General features: G+C 37.4%; 2 protein-coding genes across 2 annotated transcripts; one reads left to right on the forward strand and one right to left on the reverse strand.

Annotated features, from left to right (window-relative positions):
* Window positions 1–402: 402 nt before the first annotated feature.
* On the forward strand, window positions 403–6,375 carry LOC309703361 (endonuclease domain-containing 1 protein-like). The gene is made up of 3 exons (XM_082528134.1): window positions 403–664; window positions 4,804–5,145; window positions 5,541–6,375. The coding sequence occupies exons 2-3, from the start codon at window positions 4,804–4,806 to the stop codon at window positions 6,159–6,161; spliced, it is 963 nt and encodes a 320-aa protein (XP_082384260.1). The 5' UTR covers window positions 403–664; the 3' UTR covers window positions 6,162–6,375.
* Window positions 6,376–10,892: 4,517 nt separating this feature from the next.
* On the reverse strand, window positions 10,893–15,301 carry LOC309693218 (low affinity immunoglobulin gamma Fc region receptor III-B-like). Its single transcript, XM_082512248.1, has 4 exons — window positions 15,258–15,301; window positions 13,754–14,017; window positions 12,037–12,285; window positions 10,893–11,898 (listed from the first exon to the last, which is right to left on the reverse strand). The coding sequence occupies exons 1-4, from the start codon at window positions 15,286–15,288 to the stop codon at window positions 11,798–11,800; spliced, it is 645 nt and encodes a 214-aa protein (XP_082368374.1). The 5' UTR covers window positions 15,289–15,301; the 3' UTR covers window positions 10,893–11,797.
* Window positions 15,302–22,149: the final 6,848 nt, after the last annotated feature.

The following is a 22,149-nucleotide window of genomic DNA, read 5'->3' on the forward strand; positions in this document are numbered from 1 at the left end:
TAACAATTAAAATCAGTTTTAAATACACTGTCTTTGATTTTGTTGACACATGTCTCTCAAGTCTTTTAATGTCAACAAGTTTTTAACCCAATATAATAATTTTAAAGAATACTAATTATTCACTGCAAGTTATGTCCCACAGCACATGTGCAATCATCTTGCTGAAATATTATTATTATTATTATTTTTATTATTATTTATAATGTGTATAATCTTTAAAATAAACCTTAATTATGTCTAAGGGAAAACAAACATAATTTTAACAATAATTAGTGTTCTACAAGTATTATAGCCATTGTAATTAAACACATGTGGGATATAAACCATTCATATTTGTCATGACTATGTGCAGGCAGGAAGGAAAGGGATCCAATATGCAGACTCACAGAGGCAGAACTCAAAAACCACAGCTTTATTGCTGGCAAAAGACAAAACAAAAGTGAAACTGGGACAGCTAGAAACTGTGGATGAAAACAGAGCACACAGGCAAGTATGAGGGACGACGTGACAACGAGCAGGGACACACGCAGACACTAAATACAGAAGAGGAACAGGGCAAAGAGCAGACACCTGGGAAACACGGCTGACACTAATCACACAGACTAGATGGGGGAGAGCAAACAGAACATCACGCACACAGACCGAAGACTATCAAAGTAAAACTGTAAGTACACTGAATTTTACAGACTCAGACCCACAAGTAGACACTACGACAACACGGACATGACAACAGAGGGAACAAAGACACGTGGGACCAGGGTAGGCACAGGACAGAGGGGCTAAAAATACAAACAGAAACCAAAATCACAGGAAACTCAAGATACTGGATCAAAATGACCCCGAAATGTGACAATATTACCATAATCCATTTATGGCTACACACATTTTGACTGGTGTAAAAGTGGTCAAATCAAAAAAGGTTTAGCTTGAACTGAGAAACATAATGTTTCCTTGTTTCTTTTTATTTTATTTCTTCTGTTGGAAAGTGTTAATGGTATAACAAAAGTCCATCCAGAAGACTGTAGCACTTACAAAAAAGCATAATGTTTATGCTTGCAATATAACCTTTAGTTTAAAGTCTGCCTTGCGGACCAGTCCTTGTAATATTTTTCTGTTTATTTGTGTGCGTGTGTGTTTTCATTTTAGTTTTTTTACATTTTGATAAGATTTTTATTTAATTTACAGTAAAATAACTCTTCTCCAAAGTTGTTGCTTTTCATGAGCTTGTTTTGTTTTAAAAGAACTGCAGCTTGAGCTGTGGTCAGTTTTACTGTGGGAAATGATGCATGTGGAAATCTGTCGTCGAGTTCTGATAAAATCTACTCAGCACCTCCACTGTGATACACATGGATACAAAAATTACTTTTTTTTTTTTTTTTTTACAAAAACATCTTTGTACTTTCTTTGTTTGGGTGATTGGAAATCAAAATGAAATCAAAAAGAAATTACAAAGAAAGACAGTTTTCATTTTCACTTTGCATTATATATTTCTACAATTAAGCGTGGAACTGGCATGGTCTAAGGGTATTTATGTCTCTAAAGTTAATCGTCTCAGTTTGTGTCATGGCCCCTGAGTCCTCAACACTTTCTATCTCTCTTTTTTGTTATTGTTATGGTCTCAAAGTTTTGGTTTTAAATTTGACTCCTTGTGATGTAACTGGTTTGTAAAAAAATATTTCTGTTGTGTCCCATTTACACAGTTTTGGTTCATGTTTTTATTCTGATTCTAGCATGTCGAGCTATAGTTTTACTGTATTTTTCATATGTCGTGTCCATCAGCTTTAATAAGCAGACATATGACCTAAATGTACATTACATAACACATGCATAAAAATAGTTTCAGTGTATTTGACCTCTTGTTCTTTATTCTGACACAGTTTCTGTTTTGAGTTTCTCACATGCTTAGTTCACTCTGTAATTTCTCTGTCTGTTCCCACATCTCTGATGTCACTGTTTCATCTGGTCTCTTTTGAGTATTTTTCCCTAAGTTACTTTCTGCTTTGCTTTGAAATTCAGTTTTCTGACTTTTTACCGTTTGTTCTCATCTTTGTCTTGTTCCTAATCAACTCTCCAAGTGTATTTTTATGCTCTACATCTGTTTTCATTTGTTTGGATTTTGGGTCACCATTTAATTTGCAGAAAGATTTGAACATGAGCAGAAAATCTATAAAATTCTACATAAAATTATCTATAAAAGTGCTGCGGTTTAGAAATGAAAACATATGGATGTTTAAGCAGGTTACTTACAGACCTACTCTCATGTTTGGAACCAGGCAAAAAACAGAAAGGAAATCGCTGCTAAATGTGTGCTGTCTTCTGTCAAGACACCCGTACCTCCTCATGCCACATTCAGGTTTCCACCTCTGTGTTTTTATTGTCAGACTATACTAACGTAGTTTTATATGCTCTCCACCAGGAACCACTTTTTCTTTTTTCTTGTATTGAGATATTTTGATATATTTTTGAAAAATATCTTTTATATATATTGACATTAAAATAACAAGTTTAGTTAATCAACCATATCCTATTTCTTTTGATTTTGATTTTATAAAAATGTGTTATTACAGTAACAAAGTTGCTTTTTAAGAAATACATTTTGTTTTATTTTAAAAGAACTCCAGCAGAAGCTGTGGTCAGTTTTACTATATGCATGTGAAAATGTATGACGGGGTTTTGTGGAAACCTACTAGCACTTCCAGTCAGCTGGACTCATTGATACAAAAAATTAACTTCCTCCTTCGGCTCAGTTTATATTTGAGGAAGGCACTCCTGGTCTTCACTGTCTTGTTTCCTCCGCTGTGTGACCCTTTAACAACAGAAGTTCAGCTGGTTTTTACAAACAAGTGGTGGTGAGAATTCTTTCAGTTTATTTTATTAATCTTCTTAATTTCTTTATAATCTGGGTGATTGCAAATTAAAATGGAGAGAAATTACTACATAAACCCTCTTCAAGTTTACTTTCACAGTATGTATGTCTAATATTTACTATTTTATATTTTCTGAAACTAATATTTATCAAAGAAAAAGTAACTCATACAGTCCTGTCTGTGGACACTTTCTGTCATGATCTCAAAGTAATGATGTATCTGAGTTAAGAAGTCTCGGTGAATGTAACTGAGCAGTTGTGTGTTAATGTTCTAGATGTTTAAAGTTGAAAACTTGATCTCTTATTCAAATCTGACTTCTTGTCATATTGTTGAGTCTTTGATTTCTGTTTTTACTTATTGGTTTTCCATGTAAGAAGTTACTGTTTGCAGTATTTTGGATCAAGTTAATATTTTTAGTCTGGCATCTTGAGCTTTAGTTTTACTGTAGTTTTAAAAAATTATTTCAATACAGTGGTCCCTCGTTTAACGCCAGAGTTACGTTCTAAAGAAAACCCACGATAGCTGAAATCAGCGAAGTAGTGAGCTTTATATTTTACAATTATTATAGATATTTTAAGGCTGTAAAACCCCTCACTAAACACTTTATACACTTTACTCAGACAGGCATGAACATTTTCACACTTTTTTCTGGTGTTTAAAAACTCTCAAAATTCAAATTTTAATAGAAAAAAAGTCCAGTATTTTAGAATAAAACCAAAGGTCAAATCCTGTTTTCAGGTCCAGAACATGGAAATAGAGCAGCTGTGAGAGAATTCAACATTAATGAATCCATGGTACGGAAGTAGAGGAAGCAAGAAGAACAAGATGAGTGAAGTTTCAAATATCGGACTGTTTTATTTCGTTTAATGTGCCTTATAATCCAAAAAATACGGTAACTTCTACCTTCCTTTAGCATGTCCAGAAGTCCAGCTTTTTGTGCGATGGTTAGCATCTTCCTCTGCCTTTTGGGTGCTACTGCAGGTGCCTTTGACGGTGCAAATCGCTTGGTCGACATTGTTGTGTTTGTTTGGGAGAAAACTTACAAGTATACAGCACAGCACGTCAGAGTCACACTGCTAGAGATCGAAGATTTATGTAAATTTGACAAGCTGAACGCATTCTGTACTGTGCAGGAGACACAGCAAGGAGGAGATTGATTAACAATGGTCTACAGCCAATTAGGACGCGGAACACAATGCGTTGTAAAAAGAAAAAAGCGTGCAAATTTGCACACAAAAACTCTGCAAAACAGCGAAGCCGAGAAAGGTGAAGCGCGTTATAGCAAGGGACAATTTATTTTGAGCCTGTCTTGTTCTTCAGCTTTAGTAAGCAAAACCATCTGATCTGAAAAGACTGTTGTTCCAAATACATTAGATTTGCCAAGAGGCACTCTATAAACTCTCTATGGGCCCAACTTGTTATCTTTTTTTGTTTTCGTTTATTTATTTATTCCGATTAATAGTTAATAACCATGTATTTTGTAACCATATTAACACTGCAGCTTACAGAGAGTTATGATAAAAACTGTGGAGGAAGTCAGGAGTGGCAGGGAACTATGTGAGAGTGGTGCGGGATATGCATGAGGGATGAAATTCAGTAGAAATAAAACAGAATACGTGTCTGTGAATGACAGGGACATGGGTGCAACAGTGAAGATACAAGGAGCAGAGCTAGTGAAGGTAAACAGTCTACAAGCAAGATGAAGAAGACGATGAAGGCAAGGTGGAGTGGATGGAGAAGGAGGCAGCATGACTGGAAAGGCTTATAAAATGTTAATGAGGCCAGGGCAAACAGAGAGTTGCTGCAACGGAGGATAGGGTGAGATGAAAAAAGACGATCTGCACTGGCAACCCCTAAATGGAGCAGCTAAAGGAAAATAATTGTTTCCCTTTAAGAGTAATATTTTAGAATTGTTTTGTTATTTTCCTCTGAACAGATGATCAAGTGTCTGGCGATGTCATTACCGAAGCATCTCCTGCCCCTTGCTGCTCTCCTCCTTCTGTCCATCTTTCCCACTGAAACTAAAGTGGTGGCATCAGTGGAAGACTGTAAGGAGTTTTTTCTTCAGCAAACTCCACCACACATCCCAGGAATTTTGGAGGGAGGGATCATCCTGGACCAAAACAGATACAAACTGATTTGCCAGACATTAAATAACACCAGAACATTTGTGACGCTGTACGACACCCAGAACAAGATTCCAGTTTTTTCTGCTGCAAAGTACAGAGGGGGAGCTGGAGGCAAGAGGCCCAAGAATAAATGGATGATCGAACCACAGGTATCAGTAGCAATAACACATAATAGTTACCAGTAAAACTAACAATTAATTTTAGACTAAAATAAAATATTATGAGAGTGTAGTCCTACTTACATGCTATAATTGTAGCTAATCAGGAATCTACAGATATTTTCCATTACATTGTGGTATTCAGAATTGTTCAATGTATTTTCCTAAAGACGTCCTTAATCCTACATTAAATGAGTTTGGCTAAAATTAGCTTAAATTGTGTCAATCCAAGTTTGCTCAGTAAATGAAAACAATCATTATCAGCCAGAAATTATCCGAGGTTTAAGTCCTCTTTTCTTTAAATGAAAAAATATTAACTGCACAGTTAATTTATTTATCAGTAACCATACATTCATCACTATTTTATCCTTTTTACATTTTGACAGCTTGAAAACATACGAGACAAAGGCATTATGAGAAAATCAAACAAAAACATCATCTACAACTACCAGGCTGGAAATGAAGATTTCAAAAACAACCAAGGGTTTGACAGAGGACATTTATTCCCAAACTCATACGGATCCACTCTTATTGAAAAAAGGTCGACTTTTACACTGACTAACATTGTTCCACAAATAGGTAATTTCAACCAGGGAAGCTGGAATAGAATGGAAAACTGTGTCAAATGTGTTTTGAATGAATATTGCCTTAACAACAATGAAAAAATAGAAGGCTTTGTAGTTACTGGAGCACTGCCCAGCAACAATAGTCTCAACAACAAGATCAATATTCCTTCAGTGCTCTGGTCAGCATTCTGCTGCTACAGTCACAGGCAGAACAGCTGGCTGGCAAGTGCACACTGGGGCGAGAATGTGGCCGATGGCCCTAAATACCTGCAGACACAGACCTTAACAGAACTCCACAGAACCCTGGGAAGTGAACCATTTCCTCAAACACAATGTCCTCTTCACACCACTGCCACTCACTTGTACTCAGACCTCTCCTCTAACTGCAATTGCTCACCCACATCAAGTACATCTTCTCCTACAACCACTGCTATCCCTTGAAGTCCAATATCTGTGTCTTCCACTTCTAAAGCTAACGCAGCAGCCCCTCCCAGTGCCAGTACTGGTCTTTCACACTTCTAGTCCTGCATCTGACCATATTACTACCACAGTGTCCCACATCTACTACCAAATATTATACCAATACCATAAAAGCAATTATTCATAAAAAAGCAATTCTTTGCCCTCAATGAATGAGAAGCAGTACATCTGGGTGAAATACAACTGAAATGTATAAAAACTAGCTTATTAATTCAAATAAAAAATCATTAAGGAAAATATGCTCAGTATAAATGAATGTACAACAATCCAGTAAATGTCATTTGATTAAATTCCATTAAATTTAATTGTACTTATGTGACAAGGTTTCATGGGAAATATATTAAACAAAATTATTGTTATAACAAGTAATTTTCACTCATTGGTACTTGATTCTGATGTATATTTTTCTCATCTTAATTGACAATAAGTGTAAAAATAATTGTTTTTGTGATTTGTTTTGTCTTTAAAATCTTCTGCTTATGATAATTTATTAGCAGTTCCAAACTAACTTACAGACTGTTCAACTTTTCTTTCTCATATTTCACAATGAATGCATTAAATCTAAAAATTCAATAAAATAAAAATTAACCTCCATGATATTTTTTAATATTTGACATTAAATGTGACAGCAACAATGTGCATGCTGTCTGTCTGTCTGTTGGCTAGCAGTCCTCAGTTTTCAAGATATCATATTTGATGGGTTTGTAGCATGAACGTATTCGCTGGAACGTTAAGGACAATTTACTACACAGCAAAAGCAAGACACAAGTAGGCAAAGTTCTTTGTGTTACTCATGCATGAGGGAGACCGGACCGGAGCCAGATGTCGTTCCACCCACTTGGCCTCCGTCGGACTCTCAGACAGGTTCCCCATAGCACTCCTTTTATTGTGGTTACATGAATATGCATAGGTTCATTAACATATGACGTTTCATATAGGTATACATGTGGACAAAGCATACCTTGTCTCTGTGTGTGTGTGTGTGTGTGTGTGGTGGGGGGGGGGGGGGGGGGGGTCAGTGTGTGACCCCATAAAGACTTCCCTAAACCTGCTGGTCTGGAAGTCCAGCAGTTCATCTAAACAAAAGGCACTTAACCTAAAACTGACATAGCTACGTTTATCCTACCATGAAACAATAAGACAACGTACGACCTCTCCCATGCTCCCAGGATGTGGGTGTGAATGCCAGAACACTCTGGAGAGCACACAAAGCCTTTGCAGACTGCTAAAGATCACACATCCTATCACTACACAATCGATTATACACCTCTAAGCATATATGGTTAAATATTTCCTAATACAAATGACAATAATAAAATCTAAACCCATCAATATTCAAAATGTGTTGTGTGATCTAGATGACAGTAGCAAATGTAACTGATTTGGAGTTTGGTGAAAATCAAGTAAGGGTCACTCAAAATGTAAAAAATCATTAAAAACTTTATATTACCCACAAATATTTTATGGATTGGCTCGGGGGGACACGAGTACCTGAGCTGGCTAAGCATTTGACGTTGACCCTTATTGTTGGCACCCAAGGTCAAAGTTGGTCTTGCAAAATATTTTAAAGAAAAATGTTTGAATAATATATCATGTAAAGGGGTCAAGAGGAACACTTGTTTTTCATTGCAATGCTCTACAACATTACAATGATGTCATAATGTTTCACAAAATCACACACTGCTTGAGTACATTTTATAATCTCAAATTTTTCAGCTTGTAGAAGCCAATGATTTCAGGCAATTCTGCTCCAAAGACATTAAAAATGCATTTCTCTACAGTGTTTTATGATGACTGTCATTAGTGCTTTTGTTTCTGACTGAAATAAAGGACTGAATAAAAAAGTAATTGAGAGAAATCTGACCCTAAATGTCTGATCCTAATACTAAGTTCTAGTCTTGATTTCCTTTGGCTGTGTTTGTAAAAGGAGCAAATGCACTTGATGTGGGTGAGCAATTGCAGTTAGAGGAAAGGTCCGAGTACAAGTGAGTGACAGTGGTGTGAAGAGGGCATGCTCTTTGAGGAAGTGGTTCAATTCTCAGGGTTGTGGTTTTTTGTTTTTTTTGCCACCTCCACGGGACAAGACTCAGCAGTTCATCTGAAATAAAGGGCAAAGGTCACTCTTTCGAGGATGCCAATGTTCACATTTTGGACAGAGAGGACAGATGGTTTGAAAGAGGAGTGAAAGAAGGCATCTATGTCCACTGTGAGCGACCATCTTTGAACAGAGGCGGGGCTTACGACACCAACTCTCTGCCATCTATAATCCCTTCCCAAACGTGTTTAACGCCCACTCACATCCTGGGCCATCTGACCTCAGGAAATCACATGATAGGGTGGAGCCAGGTTTCACAATGAGCTCACCCGGAACTCTGGCTGATTGTGACCCACACCCGCTTTCACACCTTGGCTCAGGCGATTAGAGGATCATCAGGGGGTCCTTTGTCCCTCTGTGGGGGGATACTCCCACTAGGTTTAAATCTGGGACTCTCCACCATTTGACCTTAGAACTGAAGAAGCTTCTCGGATGAGAGGTGAAACGTCTTCAAGCAACTCAAAGAAGTCCAGACGCTTTTCTTTGCAAGCTCCTTAGCCTACGATGACCTGGATGATTGAGAACCTTCACACACAAAACAAGTGGTAATATCTTGTGTATCCACTAGGGGGAGCAGTGTGGAGGCACATTCATTTAAAGGCTCGCTACACCATTTTTATATCATATTATATCACACCATATTTATATGTTTTAAATTTGTTCAGGGATTTTATAACTAGGGCAGATTCAACCTTTCTATCAAATATTAATATAGATATGTGTTTGCAGCAAATGAAAAACCGGTCAGTGATTATTACTGCCTTGCGTTTATGGAAATGAAAGCATGATTGTTTCATTTCACTGCTAATGTTCTTAGATAAAATGCAAAATCAAAATTTAAATGTGCTCCAATTGCACAACAACTATACAATCAGTGCCCCATGCCCCCACAGAATACAATTTTTTTTCTCACTATGCAATCAGGAGATTATTAACAGCTGATACCTGTTTTATACATTTTCTATACCGTTTCTTGGGATTTTGCAATCAAGTGGCGGACTTCAAGGCCTGATTGTCAGCTGGCAGCTGGCTGTCAGTTAACAGACCAACTGACCTCTGGCTGAAAGTGACAATTTTGAATGACTGCATCTGTAGAGCCACCCGTCATTCATTATATTTTCAAACAAACCTAGACAGGAATGTTAAAACTGCTAAACTCAAGGTATTGTAAACTTGTGACATCAAAACTGCAAAGTCAGTGTTTTATACAGACAGCAGACAAACCCAGGAGTAGAAAACATTCAGAATGCTTTTTGAGCAGTCTGAAGTCGAAGCTTGTAGATCATGTGATATTATAGACACCAACCTCATTATTTGTAATTCTGTCCATGTTAAATATATATATAAATAACATACTATTGCAAGAGTTTATATAACAGCAGATAAGAAAGACATGTCGTATAATTGTTTTTTCTCCCCTGATCTGCTGGCACAGGGCCAACAAGGACATCACTGGTGACACATCATCTCCTGCTCCACGTTGCTCTCCTCCTTCTGTCCATCGTTCCAACCGAAACTAAGGCAGTGAAATCAATGTCAGAATGTGACAGTTTCTTTCTTAACAAAAATTCACCAAACATCACAAAGATTTTAGAGGGAAGCATCATTCTGGAACAGGCCAGATACAAAGTGATTTGCGAGTTTTTAAATGGCACCACTACATTTGTGACGCTCTACAACACCCGCAACAAGATTCCAGTATATTCTGCTGCAAAGTTCAGAGGGGACAAATGTGGGAAACCCAGTTACAAATGGATGATTGAACCAGAGGTATAATAATTGTCATAAATAATAATAATAATTAAAAAAAAAACAGACCACATTATCAGATATTACAAGTGCAGGTAACAACCTAAGCGGACCTGTAATTAGGTTTTAAACAACACAATTTTCTGGAAACAGTATATTTCATCACAACAGTACAACAACATCAATATTGTACTCTTTCCATTTACACAGCTTGAAAACAATGAAGAGATGAGAGAAGAAACAAGTTTCAGCTTGAAGAATCAGGCTAGTAACATTGATTATGCCAATAGCAATGGGTTTACCAAAGGACAGTTATTTCCAAGTACTTATGGATTCACTGAAATTCAAAGAAGATCTACTTTTACCCTGATCATGTTATTTCACAAAATGCTTCATTCAACAGGAGAAGCTGGAAGAGAGTGGAGAACGGCATTAAATGTGTTATGAATAACTACTGCGGTAACAACAGCTATACAGAAGCCTTTGTAGTGACGGAAGCACAGCCCAGCCACAAGAAACCCATAACAAAAGGATCAATATTCCACATAGGCTGTGGTCGGCATTCTGCTGCTACAGTGATAGGCTGAAAAATGGCTGGCAAGTGCACACTGGGGCCGAAACAATGAATATAACGAAGATTACACACAGACTAAGACTTTGGAAAGCCTCCGTATAAAAGTGGGAATCAAAGCATTCGATGAAAGACAATGTCCTGGAGAAACAACTGTCACTGAGCTCTACCCACAACTTTCCCCTGATTGCAACTGTCCATAAAAACATAAATGTATAAACTACTGAGGGCTGAGATCTATCATCAGTTTTAGACATTTATACATGTTGTGATGAATATGAATAACGTTTATTGATTTGATTCAGTTTGTAATTGCTTCTTTGCATCAGGCTTCATGACATCAAATAAAGATACAGCATATTAACCTTTGTGTAAATCTGGTGTTATCAGAAACATTTTTGGTAAATGGAAGGAAACCATTCATGTTAATTTAAGCTGCTTAAATACAAAACTTTTGTTTGAGTGGTGACAGCTATCATAAATATCAGAACAGACAGAGGTAAACACTGGAAACACAAGAAGAAACATCAAAATAAACAAACAATATGATAACAGAAACCGGTTAACATAAAAGAAAAAAAATGGAGAAGGATAAAGAGACTAAAACAATTTCTAATAATTAGATTTTGATTAAACATGAAGGCTCCCTGTCTGGTTCTTGGTCCCCAACAGAGACACCACCATTAAAAAAGAAACCTTGGACTCCCCTGTGATTCTACCACAAATAATACATGTATTTGCTTCAGCTTTGTTACGTTTAAAGACCGTGTGTTTTTTAAGATGCATGATGACACTCAAAATCGACTGACTCAACATTTCCACTTTGGTAGGCAACCAACAGTTTTCTGATCACAAGAAATCAGGCTACAACAACAGTTACACATGACATAAAGGTTAAGAACTATCATATAACAAAGCACAAAGGCAACTTTAAATCTAACTAAAAAAGATCTGAAGCTGTATTATAAAGTGCACTCATATCTTTTGCGTGAGTCATTTTAGCATTAGTGAACAGTGAGTATTTTCTGGCAGCAGAATGGTCAATGAAGTATTTTGACAAAATACTCTAAGAGCTCAGAGGAACAAATGAACATGTTAGCCATTACAATTTCTTTAATTTCATTTCAAAATAAATTCTTCAAATGTTTGAGAAACAAACTGATCTTTGTGGCTGCTGTAGATTCACAGCAGCAGCACCATCACCACGGCCAGAGAGACAGAAACCCTCAACACAGGAAGTGAGTCATGCAGAAGAGGGGAGTGAAAAGGTTCAGGCTGCCCACCTTCAACACAGGAAATAAAGAAAGATATAGTTTGGTCTCGATACAAATACAGCAATAGCTATGTGGTTGGCTTTTAGCTGAGCTTAGTAGAGAGAGCACATCTGAAATATTTGCTTAAAAGTCCTAACATCATCTCACCTCTGACAGACAGCCAGCTGTATGGTGATTCTCCAGTACCAGAGACATTACACTTGTAGGAACCTTCATCAGATTTTGAAATCTTTGGGATAGTCATGACTCCTGTAGAGCTGTGCCCGATGAGGAGGTTATCATTATAAAATTCAGCTGTGAGGTTGGATAAAGAAGTCTCCCTATATGTGCAATGCAGAGTGACGGCATCGCCCTCCTGCAGATGATGGACCGGACTCTCCAGAATCACTTTACCTCCTATATGAAAAAATAAATATTTAGAGCTTTAAAGGTGCACTTTTGAAAAAAGAAATTCATGCAGCAGAGGTGGAGCCCAAACTTTCATAGAGCTTCTTGCGTAAGCCAAGACATATTCCAATCATATGGGCTAAAAGAAAAATGCCTTTCTTCAACCTCAACACCTTTAACGTTCGAAGGAATTCATTTCAACCACTTCAAGATGATAATGCTTTTAAAAGCTTTTAATTTCAATATACTTAGTAACCAATTTCCCCTGGAAAATAATTATTTGACCTATACTATTTTAAATGCTGCCTGTACTTTTAGCTTAATAACTGAGCTAACTAACATTTTTATTCATACCATAACGTAATAATTATAATAGATTGCATTCATATAGCGGTTTTCTAGGCACCCAGAGCGCTTTACAATTCCACTATTCATTCATTCTCACATTCACACACTGGTGGAGACAAGCTACAGTTGTAGCCACAGCTGCCCTGGGGCAGACTGACAGAAGCGAGGCTGCCATATCGCGCCATCGGCCCCTCTGGCTAACACCAGTAGGCGGTAGGTGAAGTGTCTTGCCCAAGGACACAACGACCAGGACAGAGCTATGGATTGAACCGGCAACCTTCCGGTTACAAGATGAGCAATATCATATTGCTCAATATCAATACATATCATATTGTACTATTAGCTAATTATTTCAACTTTCACACTTTTAGCAAGTATTTAATTGCTTTTCTTTTTCAAGTATTCACTTTTTAAACACTATCTATCTATTGTAATCAATAGGGAATTTTTTGGAAGAGTATTTTCAATGCAGCTTGTGGGGATAGGTTAATTGGATAATCCAAATTGCCACTAGGTGTGAATGTGCGAGTGAATGTGAGTGTGAATGGTTGTCTGTCCCTGTGTGTTGGCCCTGCGACAGACTGGCGACCTGTCCAGGATGTACCCTGCCTCTCGCCCTATGACAGCTGGGATAGGCTCCAGCGCCCCCCGCGACCCTGAAAAGGATAAGCGGAAGCGAATGGATGGAGTATTTTCAATTACATAGTAAAGTAAATACATACTTTATACACAGTGGGCCAAAATTCAAAACTAGAACAAGGTCGCGGGCTAACATTAATATTTATTGAAAAAAATCTTCCTCCAGATTTAAGAATGAATCTCTTCTTATGGACTCAAACAAGTTTTGCTGAAAAACTGAATGTGGAACAAGCAAAGCTTAATACTAAACAATGTATATATTAGCTGTATAATACCAGTAGGCCAGCTCTAATAGTAATTTGGTATGGCTTCGCGGGCCAAATGTAATTAGGCTGCGGGCCAAATTTGGCCCGCTGGCCAGAGTGTGAGACCTATGTAATAGATGAAAAAATATAAACATCGTAGTCTATATATGGCTGTTAGTAAATGGTTTAAATGCTTTTTTCCTGTTGAATTTAATGGTAATCCTCTGTAGTTTGTATAAACTCACCAGTAACAGTGATGTTGACAGCTTCACTGCAGGCTCCAGCTCCAGAATCACACCAGTACAACCCACTGTCTGAGGGGTAAGCATCTTGAAGGAAGCAGTGTGACTCATTTTTTGAACCCCAGTGTTTGGAACACTCATGATTTGTTTTTATAGATGTGTTTCTCTTTATTGTCCAATCAGAAGAGTTTTTATGCTCTCCACAGCTCAGTGTAACAGACTCATACAGGAAGAACTGAGATCTGTTGGGAAATATTCTCAGAGTGGCTGAAAGAAACAGAGAGGTGAGACAAGTTAGTTGTGTTTACAGAGCTGTATTTAAGGGCAGAACAATGAGGTGGGCACAGTTTAGTCTGGCCACCCTATGCATCCAAGGAAACACTGACAGGGGACTCCTCACAATTGAATTCAAATGGATATATGGATTTATATAGTATAACTCCCGACTATAGTATAACATTTTTGCTGTGCTGTTTTTCCATGAACAATTGTAACTGCCCACTTCGTTTGAGAAAATTTTATGAGTTTTACTGCTGATAATTGTTTTTTTTTTTCAGTTGTGTGTTGCATTAAAAAAGCTAATTAAAGGTGATGGTGTAGATATACAGCAGGAAGCTAGCACCATAAAACTCGGAAGCTTGAGGAAAACCCAGAACTTGTAACAGATCAGGGACAGCAAAGGATAAAGAGACTAAATAAACACACAGGCAGGTGACTAAGGAAGAGGAAACTGGTGGGAGCACATGTGACACTAATCACAGGAGGAGGCAAGTTAAAATAAAGACAATGCACATAGAGCAAGGGACTATTAAAATAATATAGAAAAGTAGCACAAAGAGAGACATAGACAAAATAAAAACAAACGTGGAAACATTACTGAGTGGGGAAACAGAAATAAATAAAATTCAAAACCCAGGAGTCATAACAAGGGCTGCCTTTTTTATTTGAGAAAATCAAAAATGAACATAAACATGAAAACTTTTTAAAATGTTGTTACTTTTTTCTCTGACAGCTGTATTTTGGAACACAGATGAAGCACTACCTCAAACAAATTAAATTTTACTGACCTTATACTAAATGTATTCTTGCCACCAAACATGGTACTAAAACCCACAGCACTGACATTTCCTTCCTCTTTACACCTTTGCAGCTTCTGCATGCTACCCACAAAATAGTTGCATTACCTCCCACAAGGTTTCATTTTAAACACTGGAACATCTGGTTTTTCATCTGTGCAGATAAGTTTGTAGCTGTATTGATGCCATATAAAATTTATAAGATGAGTTTACACATTTTAAATTAATAAATACAAGTTACATGTACTGTATTTATTTCAACTAAATCAATCTACAATAAATCGACATGAAATACAGTACCTTGCATAGAGTACCTTTTTGTAATGTATCTATTATAAAAACCTGTAATAAAATACTGTTATCAAACAAAAGCAGATGCCCACACAGAAACAAATCACAGACTTCACACACACATTCACAGTAGTACATACCAATAATAGTGCAGAGAGCAGTTATCTCCATGCTGCTTGGCAGGTGTTTGACTCACAGACAGTTTCAGGGGGGTTTGTTCACAACTCAGTGCTGACTGTGAAAAAGTCACTTGACCAAGATGTACGTCATCAATTTATTTTTTAAAACTGCAAGTGTCAAACACTTACATTCTCCACCATAAAGATATAAAGTATATCAAAGTGAAGTTATAGAATATTTAATCCTTCCTAAAATTTGAATCAAAAATATATAACTGATTATTTTTTTCTTTTTTGAGAGTTTTGGGGAGTTTTTTTTTTAAATATAAAATTACATTAGATAGAGTGCAGTGTTCAGAGTACTTCAAAGTTTTTTGACATTTCTTTGTCTGATTTTTATCAATTACTGTCTTCCTCTATTCCGATTTGTGGAGTTTGTGCTGTTTTGCAATCACAGATTGCATAAGGGCAATGAATAATGTCAAAAAGCTCTACCTAAAATTTTGATACCCACTCATGTAAATGTGGTTTGCATATACTCAGACAACAACACAGTTTTTCTACTGTTGCTTCTATGCACCACCACAGTGGATTTTAATACATTAAAAAAAAACAGCATTACCACGGTGGAGAGGTTTGTGTGCCCAAGTGATCCCAGGCGCTATGCTGACCAGATAGTTTGCTTCTCCCACTGGTGGGGTCTTTCAAGGTAAATTGGTCCTCAGTGAAGGGTCAGACAAAGAGCAACTCAATTGACCTCTATAAGAGAGGAAAAAACAAGGGACCTGTGTAGCACTGCCTGGGATAGGTTTACTAAGGGCTTACCCTGGATTTTAAGTTTGTTTCAGGATTTAACAGGACGCTAACACAGAAAACTCAATATAGGATAGATAAGAAGTCTGGTATTATTTGCATAGCAGTGAAAATGTATGCCATTCCACCTAATAATACTGCCTAAGGTAAGCACGTATAATGCAAAATGAATTGGTCCCAGCATATGAACCCTGTGGAACTCCATATTTAACCTTAGTGTGTGACTCCATTTACATGAAACAAATTGAAGTCTATCAGATAGATATGGGGGGCTGTTGCTCAGAACATGGAGCAGGTCACCTACTAATCAGAAGGTTGGTGGTTTATAGGTTGGTGGTTTGATATCTGTCTGCATACCAAATATCCTTGGTAAATAATGTAATAAAATATGGTGAACAGTAATGAACACTGCACTGAGGTCTAACAGGACAAGCACATCTCACACAGAGATGGGTCCACTGCCAGAGAACATAAGAAGATCATCTGTGACCTTCACTAATGCTACACCCAAGGCCTAGCAGCCTGTCCTGTCTGAAACTCTTTCTATCCCTCTTAGTTAACCCTTCACACTGTGAGGTTAATCAACTCTTTCATGGGCATACATTTCAAATAACATTAAATAATAAATAGATTCGATCTTAGAGAAGTACCTTCCTTTGGTGCTCTTACAGGCTTCTGATGATTTAACAAAGATTCACTTAGTATATCAAAAGACACCTGAAGTCTGCCATTTTCCATTTTTGCTCAGGTTTTCTACCCACCTGTCTTAGTTATCAGGTAGCATTGTTCAACCAAGACTGGGTTTCAGGTTTTAGACTCCTGGTTGTGAAAGGAGAAATGTAATCCAGGATTTCCAAGCAGGTTGAATTGAACGGAGAAAGCAAGTCATCGGGGGTCAAGCTGATGGACCTATTTAAAAGTAAGGCATAATTACAATTTTGATAAAACAATCAAAATGATCAGCTGTATCTGAGGCAATGATGTGAGGTCGGTATTTGGACACATCAGATATTTAGAAGTGATTAGAAGTCATAAACCAGAAGAGTAGAGACCTTTTTGAAGAAAAAAAGATGTAAACAAAGTGACCACAAACAGAACAGGTAACAGATGACGGCAAACTACACACACAGGTGCCATCTTCACTCCAATTTCAGTAAACCACCTTGAAATTAGATTTACAGTGTAATTACACTCTTAGTTGTGGAGCAAATCATACAGTGTTTCCAGGTTTTTCATGGTTTTCTTTGAACACTGGCTGCTTTTTCACTTACTTTCAGTCCGGTTCTTGTATGTGGCCATTTTTACAGGAATGTTTGTCTCTTAAGCAACTTAACGCTGACCTATGAATCATTCAAGCATGAAAAGGGGATCTTACTCGAGGGATGAACCAGTATTGTGTCTAGACATGACAAACAGCTTCACAAAGAATCAGCTATTTTTAAACCAACAAGGTGATTTCCCAAAAGACTATTTAAAGTAACTCCCGGCATATTTTTAGCATGGTGTGCAGTGTGTAATTAAAAAATATCGAAAGCAGATAGAAAGTATCTGAAAGTAATATTGTCTGGCACATCAATACGAGCCACTGCCAGAAGGTTTTAACTGTCCCATAAGTATGGAGGAAATTCCAGGAGACATATCCTCTAGGACTCTAGGAGAACTGAACATTGCTATGTGGTCATTTACCCATCAGCACGACCAGTATCTGCTCCTTACTGGAAGCTTGAACAGCACGAGCACTGCCAGAGCTCCAAATGACCCTTAAGGAGGACACTGGTGTGAATTTTCCTGACCAGATAATCAGAAACAGACTTTATGAGTTCAGGTTGAGGGGCTGATGCCCTCTAGTGGGCCTGTGCTCACTGCCCACTGCCATATTGAGCCTGATTAGAATTTGGAATAATATCATAATGCCAGATTTAGCAGATCCACCAGTTTTACTTCAGCCCACACTAGGTTCATCATTTTCTTTTCCATTAACCAATCCTTTAGTTCCCAACACATTTCCCAGTCCACATGAGTGTGGATATCCAGCATGAATTTTCCACCTACTGAAATCTGATATTTTTCACAGTGTTTCTTTAACCTTTGAGCTGTGTACAATCACAGTTGGTTTTAGACCAGTAAAAGCTGACTGAGGCAATAAAGGTAAGAAACAGTCAACACCATACATAAATAGAGTGCAAAGAATTGAACATTTGCATAATTTATACAAGATATTCGATACTCTCTAACTTTCTCTCCTACCAGAGCTGTTCCTCTGATGTACTCCTTTCTGGTGAGTCCTGATTGTCACGCCTAAAAGAGTTTTTCCAGTAAGGTTTTGACAAAAACAAAAGAAAAAAAATGCCAAAAATAACATTTTGATGACTCAGTCTTTTAACTGACTATTGATTTATTGTCAATTGTGAACAAGGTTTAGTATTTTTTTCTTTTTCTTTTTTGCACAGGTGAATCTGTGTTATGAAAAATAAAGTAAACAGGTTTAGATCGAAATGCCCACTAGGGGGCAGAACCGTATTGTATTTGAAAAAGTCCGCAGTCTGGAAGCGCTGACTAAAGGTGGAGTTTTCAGAGATTGTAATTCGACCCTTAAAAGTGAAACTAGTTTGTATATTTGCTCTCATTAAAGTCTCCTGCCGTCTCATCCTTTCATCTTCTACTAGAAAAAATACTTCAGAACAGATTTTAATGTGACACATTTTCTCCTTGAGGTAAACAACGCAATGGGGGAAAAAAAGCTTTCTCATAAGGAGACTTTTGTGATGATGTCATGTTGACAAGATAGTTCCAAGACACGTGGATTGTTTCTTCTTATGTGGAGAAGCCTGAGCCAAACACGTGGGGGAGTTTTTTTTTTTTTTTTTAGGAAAGTACATAGCATTAATTTTGTGTTTTAAAGCTTTTGATGGTAAAATGGAAGAAGAGTTTTAAATGCAGTTTCTGAAAACTGGTGGGGAAAATAAAAGGCAAATATCAAACAGGAGGTGAGTTCATCATGAGTAAATTAGTGGGAAGTTCATATCTGCCCACGTTCTATAAACAGACCCACCTGTGACAAGTATATTAATGAATATTCACTCTGATTTGGAGATGTGAAAAGAAAAGGGTTGCAAGAGACTGACTTAGTCAAGTAATTCTGGAGTACTCTCATGAGATCAGGTACATTTTTCAATTAGTCAGCTCCCTCCGAAGCAGCAGAACAGGTTTATCATCACGCTGTTATCTACACTGCCAGCACATGCTGAAAAACAAAGACTGAGCACTCTGTCATCCTTTTCTTCTACTGCAAGATTGGAATAGTTTTTCTTTTTTTTCTTTTTTTTAAGATTTCTATATATGAGATTAAATGGACTCACTGTATCATTTTTGACCAGGATATGCACTTCAATGCACATATTAAACAAATATGTAGGATTTATTTCTTGCATTTGGACAATATCTCTAAAACTAGAAACATCCTGTCTCAAAGTGATGCTGAAACCAATGTGTTGTAATTTGCTATATAAATAAAATGGAATTCAATTCAATTCATTGCCCCCCTTGATAACCCCGGGCTCTATTATGATATATATGTAGATGTTGTTGCCACTCCATTAATGAAATAGCAACAGATGAATAATGACCTGTGCAAATGTGAAAGAAAAGAACACTAAAGCTTACCATAAATGGAATATCTTACACAAACATCCCAGGCTTCTCCACCTGTTTGCACTTAGAAACCTGTTTCTGCCCCCCTCTTCACTATTATTCTTATCTTACAGGTGTCAAAAGTAAAGTTGATATAGGATGACCTTTCTCCTGATCAGGTGCCAAGAAACACCACATCACTGAAACTGTCTATCACTGCTTTTGTTGGGTGTCACTTGACCATTCCTTCATCAGAGTGTCTATGAATTCAGATCCAAACAGCTTTTTGTAAGTAATCCATTGGCTGCGATCAGACAAACCACCTGCCAGGAAAAAATCAGAGATGAGATGTACAGTAACGTCAGACAGGACATGAAGATTTGGTGTTCAGTTAGATTAAAAAAAATCATCAAGATGTCCATAAAGCATTATACCCTGTATCCTTATGATCCTGACCATACATCCATGTAACAGTGCCAGACTTACCTGCTAACAATAATAACCAGAATTTATTTCATTTTTTAAAAGTGTGGAAAAAACAAAACACAAATAAACAAATAAAGTAAAAACTGTGAAAACCTCACTACTATACAGTTGTTATTTAAAAATAACACTGAAACATGTTGATCTACGAGGTGTTGCTTTGTTTTGTTTTTTTCATTTTCTCACCTTTACCAACCATCTGTTCAGTCAGGACTTTTTACATCTTTGGGATTGAGTGGCATCTCTGTTGTCCTGTGTTTAGCTGAGAAAAGTTCAAGATTTTATAACACAATAGTCATGGGGCCAAAAAAGTTGTTGCTGAAATTGGAATACCTTTATCAAAATTATTTGAGGCACTGAATTTGCTTACTGTTTTTTGGCATTAGGTATAACTCACCAACAGTCAGACGGACAATTGAAAACCTTGTTTGACTTTTTAACTTTGGGATGAAACATCTGTATCTTTCTTCATTTCTTCTAGTGTCACATTAGTGATTCTTAGTGAGATGTTTCCTTCTTTCAGGCCTTCTGTGAACAACGCTGTCCTCCCGATGTACGATGGGATCTTCATGTCTGTCACCTCACAATTGTGCCGGTAAAGATGAACATATTCATTTAGGCTCAGACGATTTTTGGGGTCTGGGTGGAGGTCGGGCCTCAACCACTCCACCATCAGTCTGCCACATTTAACTTTGGCTCCATGTGACACGGCAGGATGGTACCATCATCTGAAGTAGCCTTGACTGGGTGAGGTGCATAAAATAAATGAAACTGTCCTAAGGAGAAGAAAAACTAATTGATTAAAACAAGTTACATTTGGCATTTTTTAAGAGCAATAGAGAAACACATGCTTTCAAAGTTATTATTTAACTTACTGTGTAGTGTGTGGTTGCAAAGTCTCTGTGTGGTAGCCTTATGTTAGACCGACAGTCTGTAAAATGATGGAGAAAAATTCTTTTGAAACACCCACAACTTCTCCTTAGTTGTGAGTTTGGCGTTCTAAAGCCTATCCTGCAGGTCCTGCAGGTTCAAACCGGACTTTGTGGTGAATCCACAAACCACAAGCAGTCATCTCTGGCTCTCTTGCACAGTGTGTCTGTCTCATGACTTCCTTCCCTAACCCCAACTGCACAAAGCACAGAGAAAACATTAAAAACTCCACACAGAAACACAGCAGGCTGGATTTAATCCCAGGGGCAACAGTGCAAGCTAATGGATCACCATACCACCCATAGAGGAAGTGTGACTCTAAAATGACATCCACATTATAAAATCCAAAATGCACCAAAGCTAAAACTTTGAGTTGTGACCACAATCAGTTTGTGTTTGTGACCTTTGTGAACTGTCACTGCAACAAAATGAACAGACAGAAAAACACCACCCAACACACTAAATGCTTTTTGATGTGCGTGTGCAGATGAGCCCAGAAAAACACTAACTTGGACAACACACCACTTAACACTTTTGAAATGAACTGTCTGCTTTGGTGATGATGATGATTGATGCTGTTTCAGTACTTCAACCTGTTGTCACTATTTTGGTCAAACCACTTACAGGGATTAAAGTCCACTTGGGTCCAAAAAAATGATAGAAATCCTCTCAGCTTATTGCACCAGCATGCATCAGCACTTATATAACTATCATTAGCTTAAAGCTTGAAGTGTTTAAGGTATGTGCTACCTAAAAATTAAGACAAGATGACAGTTTATTAAACTTTTAATGAAATTTGCAGGTTGTTCAGTGAAGTTTAATAAACTCACCCGTCTGCTCTGTGCTATCTAAAATATAACAGGACAACAAAGGCAGTGACGAGCAGTCAAGCTTGCAGCCTCCTGTTCATGCTTGCACAGCAGAATCCTTGTGGTCATCTCACACATTTGAAATTTAACAGACAGTTAGTAATAAAGAATAATTGGGTAGTCAGCACTTTTACCTGCTTTTAAGTAGATGTTTTCTAAAAGTGATTCAAGCACAGTAGCTTTGCTTT

Source organism: Aulonocara stuartgranti (genome assembly GCF_965226115.1).
Source record: "Aulonocara stuartgranti genome assembly, chromosome: 3".
Classification (NCBI taxonomy): Eukaryota; Metazoa; Chordata; class Actinopteri; order Cichliformes; family Cichlidae; genus Aulonocara; species Aulonocara stuartgranti.